At 36.4% G+C, this 22,183-nt stretch overlaps 1 protein-coding gene across 5 annotated transcripts in view; it reads left to right on the top strand.

Moving 5' to 3' along the window:
- Positions 1 to 22,183, top strand: part of CHN1 (chimerin 1) — a 103,210-nt gene that overhangs the window by 22,295 nt on the left and 58,732 nt on the right. For 3 of the 5 annotated variants that reach the window (XM_062578927.1, XM_062578928.1, XM_062578926.1), the window contains exons 3-5: positions 2,567 to 2,622; positions 9,506 to 9,537; positions 10,588 to 10,701. In XM_062578927.1, coding sequence (XP_062434911.1) covers positions 2,567 to 2,622; positions 9,506 to 9,537; positions 10,588 to 10,701 — 202 coding nt within the window. Of the gene's footprint in view, positions 1 to 2,566; positions 2,623 to 9,505; positions 9,538 to 9,661; positions 9,749 to 10,587; positions 10,702 to 22,183 lie in introns of those variants that run through there. The other 2 variants (XM_062578931.1, XM_062578930.1) reach the window with 2 other exon arrangements.

The following is a 22,183-nucleotide window of genomic DNA, read 5'->3' as shown; positions in this document are numbered from 1 at the left end:
ACTCACAGTTAGGCCTTAACAAGCATGAAGAGGCCTTGATTTTGGTTTTAACTCTGGTTTCTGATTTTTGATTTGTTAAAGCAAAGAATTAAGTATTTCACAATCTTCTATGCATCTTTGAAGATTAGAATACTTTCATAAATGAGTGTGTGTCTCATGGGAAATTTCATGGAGATGATGCTGTAAGTAAATAGCCAAGTACGGTGAAGTTTATAATAAAGATTGTAGGAGTCGACAAAACTTCATAGATCTCAAAAGTCTAGGAGTAGCAGAGGAATATCTTAAATTCCTCTGTTTTATATTAACTGAAAAAAATAAAGATAGTAAATTCAAAACAAAGGCTTAATTTATCCATCTTCAGTATTTTGTTTAGACTGTGAATGACTTTTAACAATTGCCAATATATACAATTGCTAAGTTGATTGGGACCTTAATCTGTAAATTTAGTGGTGAAGTCTACCTGTGCCTTTTGAATCATAACTTATTTTATCAGTAGCTTGTCATATGTCGTCTCAGTCGCTTAATATTAAAGCAGTTGCACACAAAATGATTCAAATAAGCTTTTGTCTTACAGAGGATAAGTATAAGATAAAACTGATATACTTTAACTCCTTGGTATTAAAAATCATTAATCGTGACTGCAGCACGTTTGTGTACTTGTTGCTGACTTCTGTATATTTTACTTTCAGCTGTAAGCATTAATAATGAACCATAGTGCTTTGTGAACTCAGGGAGCACTGCCTCTTTGTTCAGTTTATTCTATGCCATAATATATAATCTTTATGTGCTCTTTATGCCCCATTGGCAGCTTATCAGGAGCTGAAAGCACGGGTATGTGGAAATGTGTTGTGCACCCAGTCTCCTACAGCATCATGGTTCACCATGGTGAGCCTTTTTCATAATTTAGAATTAAGTGCACAATCATGGAGTTTGATTATGTTTCTGTCTCATGATGGATGAAGAGGAATGTCTTATTTGACTGCCCTGGCAACAGTAACTGCAAGTAAGCTGCTGCTGAACAGTTTGAGCTGCATACATCAATTATGGGAGGAGGATAGGGAGCCCATTTTGTAATTTAACTAGTCAACCTGGTGTGCTTCTGAGTGGAAGAAGAGAAAAGGTACTGTCTTTCGAAGCGTTTCTTCCATAAAATCTTTTCAGCCTTGCTTAAAATAAGGTGAGAAATGATTCCCGATCTTTAGCCCAGTCTCTGCAGAGCATGCTGATTGTGACTGTGACATTCAGAGACATCCATATTCACTTTGTGACTTTAAAAAAAAAAAAAAAACTTTGAGCTGCAGCTCTCAGAATTGGATATGGACAAGGGCTAGTGCCATCAAATACAACTTTAAGGGAAGCTGGAGAATCTGTGTGCTTGGCAAATAAATGGTCTTGCTATGTTTGAAATGAAGCTTGCTGGATAGTATAGTAATGTGCTGTTTTTCGTCACTTACAAAAAACATTCTTGTAATATCAACACCCCATGATACCAATCGGTTTTTAGTAGCATCAACATAAAATGTTGATGTTTTTGTCTGGAGCAAAAGGGAGTGAATTTTTCCAACCAATCTTATTTTTGCCATATCATCAGGCATCTTGCAACTTTTTCCATTTTCATGTAAACTTAGAATGTTAATACAGTATTTGTCTGTGGAAAAGACTTGTGATCAAATGACAAACATAATAAAATCAGATCTTACTGAGTAAATTAACGTATTTTCTTCTTATGAAGAAGATGACATCATTTGTTAACAGACCTTGATGTTAATGCTAATGACTGAAAGATGACTTCCAGAATACTATTCAAATATTAAATTAATGTTGACAGCCTCGTTTTGAAGGTGAATTACCAAACCAAACTCCTTTTGAGAAAGAAGTTGAGTCAGTCCTTTGGTGGTGCATTATTACGTCAGCACATTAGTGCCATTATATTTACAGCTGGCTTCTGAGATTCATTTTTGTTTGGTGAGGTTACCTAAATAAATAAATGAATAGGGGAGGAGGCTTGGAAGGTAAGGCCCCACAGTTGAGTCCTTATATGTTTGACTCTGCTACTCAACTCCTAATGTCTTTACATCTGCAAATGCAAATCCTGTTCTTTACTTTGCGCAGAAAGATCAGTATTGAGTAGTGGCAAAAGCAGAGGGTTTGATTCTGCAAATCTGAGTGATTCCTGTAAAGTTTCAGCAGACCTTTAGTGACTGAAAGTGTGCCCAGCCTAGTAGAATGGGACACCAGCTGCTTACTGAAGAAAGTGTGACAGATGCATGATTTGACAAATGATAAAATTTAATTTTCTGTTTATCCAGTTTCTTTTCTGATCTGCATGAGCGAACCTTGCCTCATCTTACCCAGTGACTCTCTGGTACTCTATCAATTGGTTTGGCTAGCAACTCAGTCTTCAAACCAGTTGCAAATAATGTTGGAGACATCGGTATATATGACTCTTCATAAAATCTTGCAAGAAATCTTCTTCCCCCCCCCCTTTTTTTTTAAGGGCAAAAGTAAATGTTAAAATGCCTAGTGATTCTGTATTAATCAGAATTTAACTTCTATCTTTTCTCAGTGTATCAGTTGCAACAGGAAGCTCCTCATCCTAGAAGGATAACCTGCACTCGTGAGGTGGGTATTATAAAGATTCAACATTTTATGAAGTCCACTTAATGTTTTACAACCCAAACAAATGTTACATAGGAGATTGGCACTGTGATTAGAATAAGTAACCTTAGGAGCACTGGTACCTGGAAATCCATTTTGTCTAAAAATAGAAATAAAAAGCATTTTGAATATGATATGTATATCTGAGAATCATTTACTGTTTTTGATTCTTTAATTAAATAGAAACAAGATTTTTCTGCTTCTTTTGGGGTTAGAAATTCACAGAAGCAAGAGCAGAACTATACAGAGAAAGTATGCATCTGTTCTTGCATTTACTGCTGCTAAATGCATGCAGTAAGTCAGCAGACAGAAGACTGAAACCTCTTCTCATTGTTATTTGAGCCAGAGTAGTTGGGTTTATTAATCCTCATAGCTAAACTATGCAGAGCCACAGCTTTTAGGATCATAAGCGATAGCAATGGCATCCTGTTGATAGGTAGTGATACGAAGGCTGAGATCTACCCGTGGGGTCGGTTGTTGGGACAGGCACTGAATTGCTCGTGTGCCTTTGGCAGCATTGCAGAAGCCTAGCACCTCTTCAGAACTGGGGTGGCTGATAACTGACACCACAGCTCCGTGCCACCACAAGCTTGTGCTCATACCTGCGTCTGTCTTACAGGTTCAGTCAGGAACTTGGGAAGCATCAATTTCAGTTTCAAAATTGCTGAAATGTTAGGTTTGACCTGTTAAACAGTATTACAAAACCCAGCTCATACTGAATAACCACTGCAAGTTACTGGATTGTTGCAATAAAACATAAGCATTTTTATCATGTGCTAACAGAAAGGAAATTAATCTTTGAAATGTGTTAGTCATTTTGACATAGTACTTAGTACAGGGGGACATAGTACTGTCAGGAACATTAATAGCTTACAGTTTAGATTATGAAGAAGATTACAGAATTAAACAGGCATTTTACTGTCTTCTTTTCTAATGCCCAAATGTGATTCTACCAAGTAGTCTGTCAACTTCTAAGATAAAAAGTAGAGATTTAATGAAAGTGAAATATTCATTTAGTGGAAACACTCATGTCTTCTTTTGTTAATTTGATAGATTTTTATTTTTATAAAAGATACAACTATAGTTCATTGCAGTTGAGCAGGATGTAGCTGTATGAAAGAACAATACACTGGTTATACAAGAACAGCTTGATAAAGGATTCCTTTTAACAGCATTGCCACTGCTACTAAGCGCCCATGCAGAGGGTTCTTTAGCAGGTTGTTGTGCAGAGACCTTATGTGCATCCAGTAAGGTGGGACAGAAATTTGAAGAGATTTATAGAAGATAAGACCTGAACTATGAAAAAAACCCAAGCTTTTCTGGTTTTGTTACACATTGCAACGTTACTAGCAGAATTCTTTACCATTTTGTGTGTTCTCTGTGCTAGGTTTTTTCATTACCTTATTATACAAAATACCTGAAGTCTTGTAGGATGTTGGTTTTCTAATGCATGTTCATAACTCTAAAGAGTATGAATGCCCACTGCAAGCAGTAAGATTATTTCCAGTTCGAGAATAATAACCCAGCCTTCCTGGCATGCAGAGTTATTCTCATAGACTTCAGTGTGATTATTTACTTAACAAACAATCTGTTGAAGTGCTTTGGTCGATCTGATCACGCCTTATCTAACAGTCGTGCAGAATGGGTGTGGACACCGTACCATCTGGAACCTCATTTTTTCTTGGTATTTCTCTTTCCTTCTTTTTAACTTATCGTACTGCTGTAGTGTCCTTCCTCTCCCACTTTTTCTTCTTGGGCTGTTTCTTCAGGAAGTAGAAGGATCTCTGAAAGGAAAATTATTACAAAAACCTTGACAGAAAATAGAGTGCTGAGACCACTGGCTTTCTCACTGGTTCCTCGTGTTCTGTCTGTCCACGTACACACACCTCTCTGCTGCGGTTCGCAAGCTCGTTGGAGCAATTTGGGTGAGACACAAAACAGGCACATAAAGCAATTAGGAACTGAGAGTCTCCTGTGTGGCTCCACGGAACCTACCTTCGCATTCAAAGTTACACGTATGCTTACCTAGATAGGATGGGTTGGTTGGTTTGTTTGTTTTTACTCTCTTCCTCCAATGAATTGTGTTTACTGTAAGTGCTGTTAAATAGATGGGTTTTTTTCTCCGTCTCCAAAGATGTTTTACAAGTAGAAGTGCTGGTGTTCGTGTAGGTATGTATCTGTATGCATACTGTAGAACACTTAAAGAATTTTTGGTAACCTTTTGACATGTTCACTGTGAGGTCCTGATGCTTTGTTGGTGTAATCAGTGCAGTTTTTTATTTGATGAGTCTTGTCTCACAGAGCCCTGCTATTATTTACTCGTGCAATGGCAGACCTTCTTATATTATATGTTCATAAAGTCGCCTGGCTGCGGTGGTGATGAGCCTTTCCTCAATTAGAAGTTTTGGTAGTCTCAAGTTTAAAGGTTTTAATTATAACAGGATTAGAAGCTTCATTTTTCTGCACACTGTTCATTTTCTTAAGAAAAAAAGCTAAAGAAATGTAAGAACTGTTAAGTACAGTTAAGGAAGTCTTGCAGCAGATAAAGTAATGATTATAAGACTTGTGCATGTAGACATGACAGTGCATATGTCCAACCTGTTCAGGGTGAAACTGTATAATGACTGAAAAAGTCCTTAATACTCAATATATGTCAGTATATATAATGTCAACATTATATCTCATACTAGTTTGACTGCAGAGAGATTTTTTGGCGTCTTTACACCCTAAGTGATGAGAAGTCAGAAGCAGAATTTGTACCAAGTTCTCCTTCATAATGTTTCTCAGAATAATGTTAGCCTATCAAGTTGAATAAGCAGACATATAAATACATATGCAGTATCTGAATATTAGAAAGATCTCCTGTTTCTGGGGTGACGGAAATCCTTCAGAGCAGACCTAGCTTGCTTTATTTTCAGAATCAAACAAGATACCTATTCATGCCAGAAAATATAAAAGCATCTATATGAAGGTTCTTCAGATACAGCTTATCCTGACCACTCTAACTGAATTTTAATACTATTATTGATAAAATTTTGTTAGCTATTATGTAGGTGGCAAATTGAAATGTTAGACTGCTTTGAAGTGGAAAGTTTGATGGCTGAGTGAGTGTCCTGCATGAACTAATGATCTAAGCTCCTCAGAGGGTATCTGAGGTTACTGCATTCGTACTAGAGAGGTCCTCTTGACCTAATTCTATAATCATGAAGTCTGTTAGAATCAGTGTGGGTGACTGGAGGAACTGTACAAAGTGCCACAAGCAGTCAAAATGCTTCTCTGAGTCCTGTCATCACTGAGGACAGAAATGCAATGTAATATAAAATTTCTGTGAATTTATTCTAAATGAAATTCTAGCATATGACAAACTCTTAACTAAGCGTAAAACTGTCTCTATGCAAGGGGGACTGAAGAAAGAAAAAAGACATTTTGATTTTAATATAGTTTCATCCCAGCCTTTGAATTGCAGAGTAAACCTGCATCTGCACCACAAACACTATTGCACAGACTGAGAAAGAAGTTAATAAGAATTGAGCGAAATAAAACAGAGCTGCGTAAGAATCAATTAGTTGCAGATATTTAGCTTTAGAACAGAACATACTGAAAGCACTTTTTCTTAAAGAATCTATTTATCAAAACATGCAGCTCTTTGAAGCTTATGTTTAACTAATAAAGGTAAAATTGAAATAATACGTTATCATTGTGCCTTTTCCTGCTTCTATGTTAATTTTATTATAATGCAGCTAACTGTTTTTCATTTTAAGTATTGAACATTTTGTGCAGCTGAGCCAAATCTGGAGTGAAAATACATTGAGTAGCAACGTGTTTAACCTTTCTCTGTGGTCTCAGCCTCTCCTGCTAGTGTTGAGCTTTATGATCTACTCTTTCTCAGCTGGGTTTCTATTAGCAGCCATCCATGAGTCAGTGGGGAGCAGAATCTTTTCCTAAGTGGTTGAATTGTTCAACTGTATAAACAAATTCGTAAATATTAGGAAGAAAATTTTGGTCCAGAGAACATCAGAGGTCAGTGCGAGGGAATAACATGTAATTCGGTAATCTATTAGCACATAAATTATTCCACTTGTTGAAATAAGCAAGACTGATGATTAGAGAGAAAAGCACTTGTTAAAGAACAATTGGAAATTACACCATAAAAACCCAACGTTTTATTTAAGGTGTAAAGGCACATGTCGTACCATTGCTAATTCTCAGAGATACAGCTAACAGAATGACCTACTTAACATGAAAATGCTTCTCAAACACAGATAACTCAAGTTTCCACTCTGGTACTCTAGTTTCATATCAGAATAGCACTCAGATCGGTGGAGTTACATTCAGGTAAAAACAGCATTGTATCCATCTGGGATTTTTTTTAATGTGAAGGTGCAGCAGAGCTGAGGCTTTTAACACTGCATGACATTCATTTATAAATTTCAAAGTTGATGATACCATAACATTTTAAGGATGTTTAATTTCTGCATTAGGGTCACACACAAGTTTTTCCAATTAATATTGTATTACCTTCCTGGAACTTGTTTGTTTTGTGTGAATAATCTTTTATACATATACATGAGTGTGTGCATATTTAAAAACTCCTTGAATGTCATGTGATACTTCAGATAAATACTAAATAATTATATATGAAAAGATATCAAGCCTGTCAAATGATGGAGATAATTAAGATCACTGCCATTTTCTTTCCTTCATCCTAATCCAAGCTAATAGTTAACTTTAAGCTAATAGTTAACAAGCCTGTTAAACAGGGTCCCTATATAGTCTTGTCACAGTGACCTCTGTGAATATTCAACAAGTGTAGCACAGGCTGGGAGTATATGATGCAAACCTCTGTTACAGCTGTTCTCAAAGATGGCTTTATATATATGATACTCACCTAGAACAACTTTCCAAGTTTTAAAGTAAGCAAACTCTTTTCCAAAGGACTGGTTATTGTAAGACACTTGCCAAGTCTACATCATTTATCTATTCATAGACTTGGTTTCACTGGCTTCACACCTAGCTAAGGCTACCTTTACTCATGCTGGACAATACTGCAACCCAAAAATACTGTCAAAGGAGAAAGAAGCTCTGCAGAGAACAATTGGATTGTATTTTCAGCTAACAACCTTAGTTACTTTTCTGTTTCTGTTTAAAAATACTTTTCTTTTCTTAGATGGATTTTACGTCCAATCCAGCTGATGTTTAAGGATTGTATAAGGATTTTTATTTCCTTATAGCTGAGCAGTATGAGTATTAGGCTAAAGAAAATTCATTAGAAGTCTCTGAGTGGAATTGTTTCAGCTTTTAGTGATCATGTGTAACTGGAGGATACCAGTGTCCTCGAGTTAGTTTATGGAAATAGTGGGTGGCAGGAATTTTGTGAAGTCCAAATGGACACAAAAAATACAGAAATATATAATAAAATATTTTCACCTTTCTATGTTCATATTTTTCTCTTTCTATGGAGTAAATAGCTTACTTTTAACAAGAAAATTACAAGATTTTCAACGACTTGTGCATTCGCTTATCTTTAGGCTTGTTGAGCCATTTCAAGAAATAGGGAATAGATAAATTTTTCTGGTAACCTCAAAAGCTTTTTCCTTTTTTTGAAATGATCCAATCTCTTCAGAATCTTTGAAAACGGTACTGGTCCATACTGGTCAGCCCTTCTTTGTTCTTATGTAAGAAAAAGAAGTATTTTAGATCATTATTAGTCTTTCTAGTGATGGAATGATTTTTCTAAAGTGATGAACCGTCACAACAGCTTTTTATTTCTGGGATTATGGAAGAATTGTTATTTGACTGTACATCAGGATATATTTTTCAATATTTTGGATGGCTGAAAACTTTATTTATATTCCATTGAGACAACTGTAGAAAAGAGCTACTTTTAATTTATAAGGCATTTTTCTGAAAAGACAGGAAAATGAAACTGAGGTGATAATTTACTGTGAATGTTTTGCATTTTTTATAGCTGAATCATTTTAAACTCTTACAGTTCAGGTTGCATAACTGTTGAATTTTATTCCCCAAGGATTTCCCTTGCATTAAACTAAGCAAGGGAGGATAATCTGGTGGTTTGGATTACTGAGCTGACTTGTGGGAGATTTGCTGTTCCTTACTCTGCTATTAGCATCCTTCGTTTGAAATTCTTAGGCAAATCGACCTCTTCGGACACCTGTTGCTTGCTGTGTTGATTTACGTGGTCTGCACTCTTAGAGCTTGGACTGTCTTGTATGCATACACACATAGCTCTTTTAGGTGATACTGCGGATCACACAGTGAGGTCAAGTATTTAAAGAATTAGTGACTTCCTAACTTAACCTTCCACTTGCCCCCACTCTGGTGGGGTGTGGTAGCCACTTACTTTTTCCCAGCAGTGACAGCAGTAACTTTATGATAGGAGTTATCTTGTAAATCTAAGAATTTCTTAGATGTTTCACTGTACTACTGCACTTAACAATATAATACATTTACACCTGTGAAATGATGTTTCATTTTTTGGCAATTTGTACAAGCAACATTTAGATGCTCTCTGTTTGAGCAAAGCCCTAGGGATGATGGGGCAGTGATGATGATGTGGGATGATGCGTGATGGGGCAGTTCATTCCTTCGCACTCTGTTCTGAGGCTTCCAGAAGTCATTTCCTGAAGTGCTGTGTTCATTTTCACAGTATATTTTCAGACCACAGTTTCCCCAGGGAAAATCTTAGGATGGTAAATGATTTTTATCTATATGTTCAGAAGCGCATTTATATCCCTTTCTGTTTTACTGTATCGTAGACAGTATGCTTGCTATGTTGATATACTTACTGAAATGTAACATCTCAATTTCCATTTGTTTCTTTAAATAGGTAGAGAACAGACCCAAATATTATGGAAGAGAGTAAGTAACACAGATCTGAAAGCGACGTGTTCAATGAGAATACTTAAAGAAAATACTGAAAGTGTTTTTGTGGATACTCTGTTTCTTCTGCCAGTTTCCCAGTAGACGGACATGGGGCTGGATGTCCGAGACCCTGTTTCCCAGGCTGTTTTCCTTTGCAGCAGCTCACTCCATGAGTTGCTCAGCTTTCTGTATGCATGATCCTGGCAAGGTCAGATCTTCCATTTTGATGGCTGTACCACAAGCAGTCACTGCATTTTCGCCTCAGCTCGGTTGTTTCTGCCAGGCTGCTGCAGCTCCATGTCCTTGCAATATCAGATTCTTATTATAGTAGTGCCATTTGTCTGTCTAAAATTACAGCTGCATTTTCTGATGGATATGAATAGTATTGAATGCTACCTTGAGAAAAATGCATGTTGCTGCACTTTTAAAGGGTTGCTTATTCTAACTCAAGAGGCTGGCTTTTGCAACAAATGTTTTGTGTAGAGGAAAAAAAAAGATGCGGAACACAAATGTAATACATACTCTGTGTGTGTGTATACACACATACACATATGTATTTGTCCTGTTTCAGACTGTTATGGCAATGATAGATTTAGTGTAGAGAAACAAAGCAGATTTTATTTGTGTTTGTTTTGGTATAAAATATGTAGTATAGCTAGACTGTAGCACCATTAACTGTTGAGATCATGTGTAATCCCTGAGATTTTAGCAAATTGTATAATGTCTCTGAGTGGTGCAAAATATTGCATTGAATACCATTGGCACAAACCATTAAGCCCACAGTAGAAAATGAACTTATTTCTACATATCAAATTGGTGGGTGCATATTTTAAAATCAATATACTTGTTTCATAGATAAGAGAAGCCTTCCTAAACCATTTGAAGTGACTTTGATGGCTAAAACCAGTCAAATGCAAGCAGAAAGAGAGATTAAAGGCGTATGTTCCTGCAAAGTAGTCATTTTTATAGTCATTTCTTTCTAAAGGAAGGGGAAAAGGTGATTTAAAACTGAAAAGGAGTGTGTTTCAAAATGTCTCCATTCCTTAGATTCCATGGTATGATCTCAAGGGAGGAAGCTGACCAATTATTAAGTGTTGCAGAGGGAAGCTATCTCATTCGTGAAAGCCAACGGCAACCTGGAACCTACACTTTGGCATTAAGGTTGGTAATTAATATTTCATTTTTGAATTTATAAAATATTTAGAAGATTGCACTGTGGTGTTGATCTTAATTCTTAAAGTTCCTTTCGTTTTTATTTAACCATAGTCAACATCTAATGAACTTTTATCTTTGTGGCCTCGTGACAGGGTTGGTATCTTTGTCCTTTCTTAACTATTTTTGAAATTCTAACTTTTGTTATTGTTTGCACCATCAAGGTAATTGTAATTGTGTTGTTGTGTAGTTCTCCTTCCTTTGCTCTTCTCAGATCATTGTTACCGGCCGATAAGCCAGTAACAGTGTAAGTTACTGTACTTACAATGTAAGGAAGCCAGCTGGCTAACGATGTTCACACTCACTCCACAAAATTCTATCTAGTGGATCAGATGATATCCCCATTGAAAAAAAGAATAACATTACTTTTCGAGTACCATATGTCAATTTGGAAGAGCTCAGATTGGAGGCACTGATTGTTAGCAAGGTTTGAAATCTGAAGAGGGCAGAAAAACACTGAAAGAAATCATTACCCAAAATAATATATGGGAAAAATAATCTTATGACTAAAATAAGACTATCCTGAAATAATACATAGTGATGAAGTAATAAGCGAGGTCTAATAAGCAATACTAATTTTGTCTACTTCTACTCTTACAATGTTCATTCAAAACTAAAAATAAAACTGTTGTTTAAACATCTGTCTCAAAGGCAAAGAACTCCTACCTTTCACTCCTGGTGTTGCAGAAAGCATAGGGTCTTCAGACTGTGAATGATGAAGCTGCTGAGCATCTTGCAGGATGTTTTGGTATAGCTGTTTTTGCAAATGCTCTTCCAGTCCAGCAAATCATAAGTCTCTTCTAGGTTTCATGGTATCTCTTTAAACTGGAAAAGCTTTTTGAAAGCAATAAAATGTATTTTTATGCTCAACAGAAAAGAGAATGGATAGCTGTTGATGATCATTTGGGAAACAGTTTCAAATGGTAGCCAAGCTGTTACCATTGATTTATTCAGCATTTGGCAAAACAACTCAGAATCTGAGACTGCAGCCTGTAACAGCAGTTTCACCATGTTTACACTCTAGTTTTATGACTTTTGTATTAGAACGGGTGGTGGTCTAGGATGCCACTTTCCATCCTGCAGCAAGTAATGCTATGTTGTGTAGCTGTTCGCTTTTAAAGTATACAAATGCAGTCTTTGTGTGCTCTTGCTCCCTTGCTGAACTGCTGAGAACTTTCTGCATTGCTGTTTCCCCCATGCAGGAATCTGCGTTTCCATTGACTGGAGGCAGTATTTTGCTCAGTTTCGGTTTTTCCTCTCCCTGGGATTATATACTCAGAGTATACCCATTAGCCAATATTCTAACTCTATATGTTGAGTCTTATATGCTTATATCTAGCATGATCATCCTCTCACTGTCTTGAAGACTAAATAATTTCTGCAGCCTTTGTCCATTCATTCAGTGAGTGCTGTGATAAGTTTACATAAATTCACCTGTAGTTTATCACAGTTTTGAGACCATTGTTTGGATGTGTATTGCTACAGTGCCAGGAAGGAGAAGTACCTTTATCTGCAACGTAGACAACCCCAGTAAGAATTTCTGAATGTCATTTTCAAGGCCAGAAATAAGTTAGACAGAAAGGTGGTATGTGTAGGCAACTTCAGTCCTTTCCAAGTTTGATAGAAGACTTCTGTTGAATTTAGGGTCTTTGATCCTGCATGCTTTCTGTCTAGCTGTGGGACGCCATTCAATCTTTTCATACTGGTCTGAAATGTTACTCTGTCATTCAAGTAGTCATGTTCATTTCAAGATCACTTCTATTTATTATTTTTGCTTTCTTTACCTTTGTTTTACCTTTTAGAAGATGTGAGAGGAGATGAAACTTGATCAGCTGTTATCTTTAGATAAAGAAACATAGAACAGACTTCAGATTTTAAGAACTGAATCAAACAATGCAGAAAAGCATTCTGATCCTGCAGTAATTAACATAATGACAAAACAAAAATTGAAAAAAGATAAAATGTTTTCTATTTATTTTTCACACATACTTTGAAAAAGACATGGAAAAAACTGAGTAAAACATGAAAAGTAATCTGTTAGATGGTTGAGGTATGTTTTATACCTTAACTAAATAGAGAATAAAAGCACCCACATTCTCTCTGTTCTATCTCTGTCCTTTTTGCTTATTCAGTACTAGGCTGTACTTAACAGGGGGCATCTTCCAGAGATACTCAGATTGTCATTGCTGTCTTTTGAAGATTCCCACTTCTTGAACAACTTAATCTTACTAGAAGATACAGATTAAATGTAGACATCATAAATCAAACTCCTCTGTAGAGAGACAGAATTTACAGATATAAAAATATATTTTTGTGAAATCTGGAACAGACTGGACAATAACACTAAGCCTTCAGCTGCAGCCAAAATGCACAGAATGCAAATGCGATTGCTGCACAAAGGTGTTTTTTATGCACCGTTCTATTCCTAATATGGTTCTTTTGTATTTCACTTCTTTTTAAGTTATTCTAAGGGATGCCTTAAGTCAGGGCTTTTGCTGACTATGCTTTAAATTCATAGTCTATTTTACCTAATTTTCAGTTCCAAACTGAATTTCATAGTTGCACATGTTATTGGACAAGAACATTAAAGGCCAAAAAGAGCTGGCTATTGATCTATAAAGAGAAGAATGAATCCTAGGCTATACAGGCAGGTTTTGCAGCAAAGCTCTTCCATACCTCTCATCACCTCGTCATCTTTCTTCAAGCTTTGTTCTTATTCTGGGAAGATCTTTAGATGAGGTGACCAGAACTGCACAACTTATTCAAGATGATCAGGGCATGAATTTTTTTCCCATTGTTCTCTAGACTTTCTAAATTATTTTTTGACCTGTGTCAAAAAATCCTATTAATGCCATTAGGCTGATGCCTTTATAGAACTAGTTTTAGTAAATCTAAAGATCTTGTTCCAGAGTTGCAGCTACAGACATAGCCTAACACAGATTAAATGACAGATAGAGGACAGGACAAATAATGGCTAAGATCTTAACCAAGTCAGTCAAATAATCTTAGTGCAATGCTGTGGAACAGTTAACTGAGTTCAAAATTAAAACTTTGAATGTTTCTTTTTTAATAAGATGGAGCAAGTGATTCTCACCCAATAAACTTTGCAGTTAGCTAGGTTGTCTGTGAATTGCTGTAAAATCTGCTTTCCACTTACATAAGAAACTGCATTTGACTATATTGCGATTAGCTATTTTTGTCTACTTTCCTCCATTATTGTTCAATTAATTTCATCATCACTTTTTTTTTAAAAACACGTGAAGCACCCTTTTAAATTGAAATATGAAACAATAGCGGTTTTGTTTCCAGAAAACGAACTTCTCAGGATTTCTAACAAAGATAGAAATATAGTCTAAGAGAAAAAGAAAATGATAATCTAGATGTTGTTTTAAGTGTATAATTTGGTTAAATATTCAGAGCTGTCCTTCAGATAAAATTGATGTTCAGAGGCTAAGAAGGCCTGTGAAATTGTATCAGTTCAAACACTAGATGAAAGAGAATGAAGCATAAACACAAATGAGAGCATCAGAACCAGAACCCTGCTAACTTAAATGCATGTACTTAATCAACAGTGTGGTTTCTTGTAGTTTATTTTTAAAAAAGAACACAGCAGAAATCATCAGTGTTTATTAATTAATTTTAAATCAAAAAATGCCACTGAAAACGTGTTTGCAATCCTGAGGCAAAGTTTAAAAAAAATACTAAAATAAAAAAATTACTGTAGGTATATATGTGTGTCCATGCATATCAAGGAGTCTCTGTGACTATGAAAATATACAAAATTATGTTGTAATGTTAATTAGATGTTCCAAACAGATGAAAAGAACTGAAAATTCCTAATTAATTCCTGAAGGTATTAGACCTGCTTTTAAATTTGGCAAAACAGTAGGGTTTAGTATGACCCATAGCAAATGACAGTAACCAGAAGGCATGGTTTGCAGTGTAGCCTTTTGTGGCTGAAAGCTTGTTTAATAATTAGGATAAGGATAAAAAGGAAATCAGTAGAGATTGTACTAGTGGTAGGCGTTGAAGTGTGATGGTACTGCATGTTCTTTTGAGCAGATATCTGCTGTAGCACGTTTAGTTGGTTACCATGGTTTCCCTTCCTGCAAATTCTATTGTTGTGATATTGAGAATGAATTGAAATAAGGTTCTGCAGGATGATTAAAAGAAAAAAGGTAATAATGTTAGCTGTGATCATGAATCACACTTTCTTTACGTTAAGGGGTTAGAGCACAAATTCAAGATTATGTGGCATCAGGAGAGAATTGTTATGGCAAACTTAATGTAAAAAATTATTAATCCTTAGTTTATATGAGCAGTTTCAGGTATTGTCCAAAAGCTTGATGTATCTATTCTCTCTCTCTCCCTAAATTATGAAATGACATTAACAAACTGGTCACTAGTGTTTTAAAGGAGACTGACAGACTGTTAAGAGTATAATGATGCAAATGAACCTTTGTAATTTCAGAGGACAGTTGCTTAGGTAGTTGTGTGCTGTTCCCTTTCAGCAGGTTCTTTTGGGACACCTATGTAGTGCTCCTCCAGAACGTGCCCTGATTTCCCTGCAGTTACTTAATGGGTGTAAAATTCAGTGTGTGCAAAATGCTACAAATTCAGAGATCAAAACTGCGCCTCTGCATTCTGCTAGAAAGCCTCATTGTACGGGTTAGGATATAGGAAAGGAATCAGTGACAGGCAATTGTTTGAAGCAACTTTCCTTGTGCTAAAAGCAGAATTACATTTTGTAATTATGAATGTAGCAAAATTTGGCCACACCTTATCCTGAATCCACAGCTGATCTATGAGTAGACAGAGATAGGGAGCTCTGCATAACAGTAGTAGTAGTACTACTTCCCTTCACTTTGTCTTAGTAATAGTGTTCTGACATCATATTAGTTGATAGAGGAGAAGGAAAAAAAAAAAAAAAAAAGACCATTTTAAGGAATAAATTTTGCCTGTATTTCTATCTGTGTATTTTCTACCTTAATTGAAGCCTACGCCAGACATTGATTGGCAGTAGCAAGGGCTGATTTCAGTTTGGTTTCTAGAAACCTTTCTAAAATATGTACTTGTGTACATATTTTGCTCCCCAGCGGAGAAACCTGGGAAACTCTACATACCTGTGTGTGTATGTATACATACATATACATATACATGCATGTATCAGCTTTAAAGCTTAGCTGGCTTGAAGAGAATTGCTCAAAAATGTGACAAAAGGTATCGGTGGGGTAAATGTGTTTCAGCATGACTAGTTTTGCTCAGTTTCCTGTATTTGGCATCTAATGCCAAAGGTGCTTCTTCCTCTGTGGACGGCTGCGGATCGTGGGGAAGGGCTTGTCCTTCCCCTCCAGGCTTTGAAATGCTCCAGAGCTCGCGGGAGCATTTCAGAGGTTGGCCGCTCTCAGTATCTGGGGCTTCGTTTTCGTGAACGAAACAGTTCCTCCTTAAAGCTATTTTAACAGGCTGAGCCAACAGGTATGCCAGCTAATGTGCTGGGCTTATTTTTCCTTTTGAAGAGCCAAATACTTCTTTTATGAAAGCTTAAATTCTGCCGAAACTAAACCTGTCATCCTGTTGGCTGGATACATCATACGAGCTAGAGCTAGCCTCAGGGAACAGAGTGTGCTGATAAATTTTTGAGCACACTTTTATGCTCTAATATAAAACAGGACCTGTATTTAAATAAGCTTCTATGTAAAGAAAGTTTCTTCTTCTAAATAAAATTTCAAATTAAATAATATGTATGCTGTTACTTCAACAATAAAGTGGAATGTACAGCTACTAGTAAAATACTTGGTCTGAGGAGTCAGGTCTGAGTGAGATGTCCTTCACTTTGTTTTCTTTTAGTGTCCGAAATATGCAGAGGAAGGACCAATCCTTGTCTAAAATGGCTTACTATTCAAGAGGACAAATAGATGAAACTCAGCAGATGCAAATTAAAGCTATCTGACATTTATATAGGGCAGATTGCTGCAACTGCTTCCATCAGCATTTTGCTCTGTGCATGAACTGCCAATAAGCTATCAGATGAAAACAGAAATTGCACTAGATTTGAGTCGTCCTTCCTGGGTTCATGTTAGCTCAGAAAGTGCTTATTTCTGCCATATAGGTACATTTCTAATGATAGTTTGATTGTTTGGCTAGAGTATTTTGGATATTGATCCCAAGGAGGGATAGGTCAAAGCAGCTAAAAAGATGATAGTGAAGAAGATGAAAAGAGAATAGTGTCAGGTGGGGTCATTAGCATTGGAATATACTCCCTTTGGAAATTAGAGTGCTCTGTGCAAGTCTCACCTTTTGTTAATGTGGAGATACATAGAGGATAATTGGTGTAGACAGTGCAGACCAGAGCGACCGGAATGGCTGTCCTGATCCAGATCTGTCTTATGTAAGTGCACCAGGGTACTACTGAGATGGCTTTGCTTAAGTATATAGAATAATAAATACTAACTTTAATGGGTAATTAACTGGCTACTTAAGCCCTCCCACAGACGAGAATGTTTTTTTCCTTATGGTTCGTGTCTTCTTGCTGTGTTCCAGTTCTCCTTCCCTCCTTTTCCCATCTGTTGTTGTTGTCAGCTGTTTTCTTTTGGCTAGAAAGTCTAATTTATCTTTGGCAATTCAGTTTGTTGCAGGCTTTATCCTGCTAGTGTAAGTTCAGCACTTCTCAGAGAAGATTTCTCTGCTTTGGTGGTGTTCTGAACTTTTTGGTAACTTGTCCAACAGCTCTATTTAATGCGCATAGTTTATGTGTGTTTTATGCCATGTCCTTGCAGAGCACACTGTTCACCTTTCACTGTGGCTCCTGCCGTAACCTGTTGCATGCTGAAGGTGCTTAGGCTTGTGATGAGGCACCATGATGGAGCTGAGAAGGTCTGGGTTCACTTCTCAGCTTCCTATATGACTTAGCTCAAGACTTTAAATTTCTCTGTGCCTCATTTCTCCATCAGAGAGGCTATTACTTGCTTCCCATGTTGTCTCACGTGTCTGTTCAGTACGAAGCCAAGGAGGAGTCTAGACAAGAAGCTGGAACGTTGTGCCGCATCTCTCAGGAGACCCTCAGGCACAGCTCTTGAGAAGAATCCTTACTGTACTGTTTTTATGGTATGTAATGCCATTCTAGGCACTACCATAGTTGAAGTAGTAAAAAGTCAAAATACAGTACAAAAGTTGATAATGAAATATGAGTATACATATCTTTACGTGTACGTGGTGTGCCTGGCCTTGCTGTCTCCTCCTCCTCCCCATTCTCTCACTTTTAAAAAGGAGATCTCTTTTCTCCCTTTTGTGGGTTCTACTGGATTGCCTTTTTTGCTTTACTGCTTTTAGAAAGTGCTAGTTAGAAGCATATTTTTGAGTTAGTTCTTTAGTTGGCCTTTTATGCTTTTGAAATATATAAATCTGTGTGTTTGGAGAGTTACAGTTCCCCAATAAGTACAAAAAGTCCTTCAGCTGTAAATACTATGGGCATGGTATAAATATGCTTTCAGAGTAACACCAATAGCCTCATATTGTTGTTTAATCTCATAATAGTTTTCATCAAAACATTTATGAATTATTCAAACACCAAAACAACTGACAACAATAAATGTTATTTGGCCCAGTTTTTCTCTTCCTTCTCCCTCTCAGTGAGGGAGATGTAACTCAGCTGAGCTCAGTGTAGCTACTCCTGGTTTGACAGGTGCTAGGAAGAGAATCAAGGTAATTTTTTTTCTTTTATAACTTGAGATGAGTAAATGGACTCTTAACCATTTCAGTAGTAAATTGTGATCATCCCTAGCTACTGCTGCACTTGCACCGAGGAAGAAATTTTATTCTAGAAGAACGGAATATAATAATAGAAGAACTGTGAGTCTTTATTGCTGAGCTGTTGGTAGCCAAAAGAATTCTCTTCTTGCAAGCCACACCTAAATACCCAAGCTAGATGTGTGTATGTATTTGTGTGTAATGCGTGTGTTTTCAACAAGCTAGGGTACCAGCTGGATGGAATCTTTTAAATTTATTCTGTTTCATTGAATCCCGTTAAAATGAAAAATCTCTAGTATGATAGGTAATTCTAATAGACATGTTACTTTACAATGAGTGTTTATCATCTGTTCTCTCCCACTGTAAATTTACAAAACATTTTAACAGCACATCAGGCATCTTCCTAAGAGAATTAAATTCTTCTAGATGGTAAAACATTGTGGAATAGTAACTGTAGTCAAGAGATGTTACAGGGGGTTACCCATATAAAGCAATCTGTTGATTTCATTACCAACATAACACTGTTTTTTAAATGCTTAAGGGTATCTAATGCATTCCCCTGAATAGTTTAATTCTGGTTTTAGATTAGTGCATTAAAATGTAACTTTATTTCAAAGGTCTTGCTAGGACAAAGCTTTTATTTTTTAGTTGCTACTAGATAGCGCAGTCTAGACTCCTTTCAGTAACTATTATGCATACAATAGTCTAAATGTTCTGCAGTATATTCAGACTGTTGTGTGTAGACGTACTGTCACAAATCACTAATATGTAGTCACCTCATATACTATTCCCCCTTTATGTCAGCTTGCCCTGACAAATCACAGAAATTGTTTCTGGCTGTGCCTACTGTCACTGTACTCCTGGATGCACCACCTAGATTGTGCACTTGCACTGCAAACTAGGAATGTCTAATAGAGCACAAAGGAGTAAGTGTCTTGGATGCTACACTGTGATATTGGCCCACTCGGTTGCTGTGATCAATTTATTTAGCCATTCTGTTTCTTTGTATGAAAATGGAGGCAGCATACTGAAATCTCTTGATGAAAAATGCTATTTCAGTTTTATGTACCTTTTTCATACAATATAAACTCTACAAGTCATCTCCACACAGTATTTTTGCTTTGTGAACCATTAGCTATTGCTATGTGTATCAGAAGTTCTTCAGGTTTTCGGCCTGAAAGAAGTAGTACTTGCCACTACTGTCATACCCACCTACCTATGACTTTTTTGGTTGTGCCTCAGTGAATCTTTTACATTACCATATATAGAACCAGGTTTGTAGGTTGTATTTTTTCACATAGCAATAAGAAAGCTTTGTTTGTTTTTTTTTGACTTTTAAAAATATTTGTAAGTATTTCATCCTTTATTACTGTGCTTATTTGTTACCAAGGAATACAGCTCTGTGGAAAAATCATTTTAGAGAGCAGAAGGAGTATGCTGTCAAATCGCACTTTTTATTTTTTTTTTTAAAAAAAAGCACCTGCATTGAGAAAATGACCTTTAAATAAGTTGCAGATTGTATAATAGCTTTAAGTAAACCTGCATTCTAAACTTGGGCTTAGCAGTGGTTTAAGTTAGTTCTGATTTGACAAAATCTCACTGGGACAAAAAATTTTACTGTGGTTCTTTTTAATGTAAAGGAAGCTTTGAAAAAGAATCAATTATGATATATTTCAATATAAAATTCAAGACCTTGAAGAATTTCCTGTGGAGTATATTACCAAAAGAAAAAAAGAAGCAACCATAACACAGCAGCAACATAACCATACTTATCCACTCCCATCTCCAAAACATTTGTTCTTCATCCTAGCAGATAACAGGTAACACCTGAATCGTATAAACTATAATTATGCTTACAGAGCTATTTTATAATAAGGACACTTCTTTGTGTTTTAACTTCATGTCATCCACTCAGGTTTTCATGATGTATTGAATTAAAATATGCATGTTGTCTTAGTACAATCCATTTGCAGGAACAAGTTGCTTTTAGTATGAGAAAACCTGTACAAAGAAAGTAGCATGACAGTCATGAGTAATTTAAATCCTTGTAGGAGAAACTGCTATAAATGAAACAAAAATGAATCTTTTTGAGCATAATGCTATGGCACTCCTTCTCCATAGTAAAATTGCGGTGGAATTTTCATTACAGGCCTGATTTGTTCTGCGACTAAATTTATTTGGAAAAGAATATCATATATTTCTCAAACTCAACATATTATATGTTGGCAGAGAGTAAAATTTGTATGCATATTTTGAAATCTGCTGAACAGAAAGTGGTAATAGGTGGCACCTTAACTTGGAAATTTCATTTGAAAGGAACAGAAGAAAATTCAGTAGCATGAATCATGCAGTAAAATCAAGTCTTTGAAATTTTTGGTAAAGGATTGTAATTATTTGCTTAATGTGAAACTGCAAAAGTCACTGGCATTCTTGCTGGTAACATTTCCAAAAGGTTTTTATTCCAGGCGTGTCAATATGAGTCTCTAAAGGACTGCTTTCATTTAAGGAAAAAATATCCAGTTTTTACTACTTTGCTATATAGATAATAAACTTCAGATGTATCTTAATCACTAACTACGGTGAGGCGCAAATAGGGTATTAGCCTTATGAGAAAAGAATCCATTCCTTCCCAGGAAGCACATCCAGTAGAAAAAGCAGTAAAACATTGCCCAAAGCTTTGATATTGATTCTGATTCAATCACCAAATCAATTCCTGTGATTTCTGTCAAAATTAATTGGAATAGGACATGAAAACACAGTGCCAAGAACAGGTAATACACCTGTACAAGAGTTACATTTCAAAATCAACCGTATTATTTTAAAATAATCTATTAATAATCAACATTGAAAGTATGATCTTAAGTGTTAAGCTATCTTACTGTGTATTAGTGGCATGCCTTCCTTGATAAGCTGGCATTTGCTGAAGGTGTGAGATGGTGAAAAGTGAAGTTGCTTAAATAAGACATTGAGGAAAAAAAGAAAACCTTTATTTTGTTACATTTGTTTGTGGAAGACACACTTTTATAGTCCCAAGAGCTCATAACAGTTTCAGCTTTCATTGTTTTTAGCAGCTGTTACCGCTGCTGTTGCCTTAGAGCATTGTGTCTCACTTCTGTTGTCTCTGATACTGTTCATGAGCCGTAGGAAGGCGCCACTGCTGTGGTGCACGCTGATTATGTTATTGGCAGCGTGCTATTAGCATGCGTTGTTTCGCTCTTGGAGAAGGAAATTTAGGGAACAGTGCAGTGAAGTAATCTTCAGTCTGAAATGAGAGGCTGTGTCAATAATACAGCACCAGGTTTGAATTTTTTTACCTAATTCTATTTAGACAGAATGAGGCAAAGGTGGTGTCTGCATTGAGGTAGCCTGGCACAGGGTAGCCACATGGTAGGTCTAGCTCTGGAACTTGTTTTCTGTTCAGAAGCATGCCACATTTTTTCCACTTACTGTGCATTTGTCCATTCCACAGGTCTGATGAGGTTTCAGAGATAACATCATATCTAGCTAGTGCTGCACCTCCAAATGGTACAGGAAAAATCTCTGTAGTGACTGTTTTCTGACAGTGACTGGGTTTTTTTTTTTGTCTCCCTTTTTATAAAATACACCTTTACTTTCAATCCTTATTGCATTTGATTTCATTTATCCCTATTGTGTTTTTGAAAACCAGTGCTGCCTACAAGGT

The sequence above is a fragment of the Rhea pennata genome, chromosome 6 (assembly GCF_028389875.1).
Source record: "Rhea pennata isolate bPtePen1 chromosome 6, bPtePen1.pri, whole genome shotgun sequence".
Classification (NCBI taxonomy): Eukaryota; Metazoa; Chordata; class Aves; order Rheiformes; family Rheidae; genus Rhea; species Rhea pennata.
The sequence above is the reverse complement of the archived record's forward strand: the minus strand, read 5'-3'. Positions and strand labels throughout refer to the sequence as shown.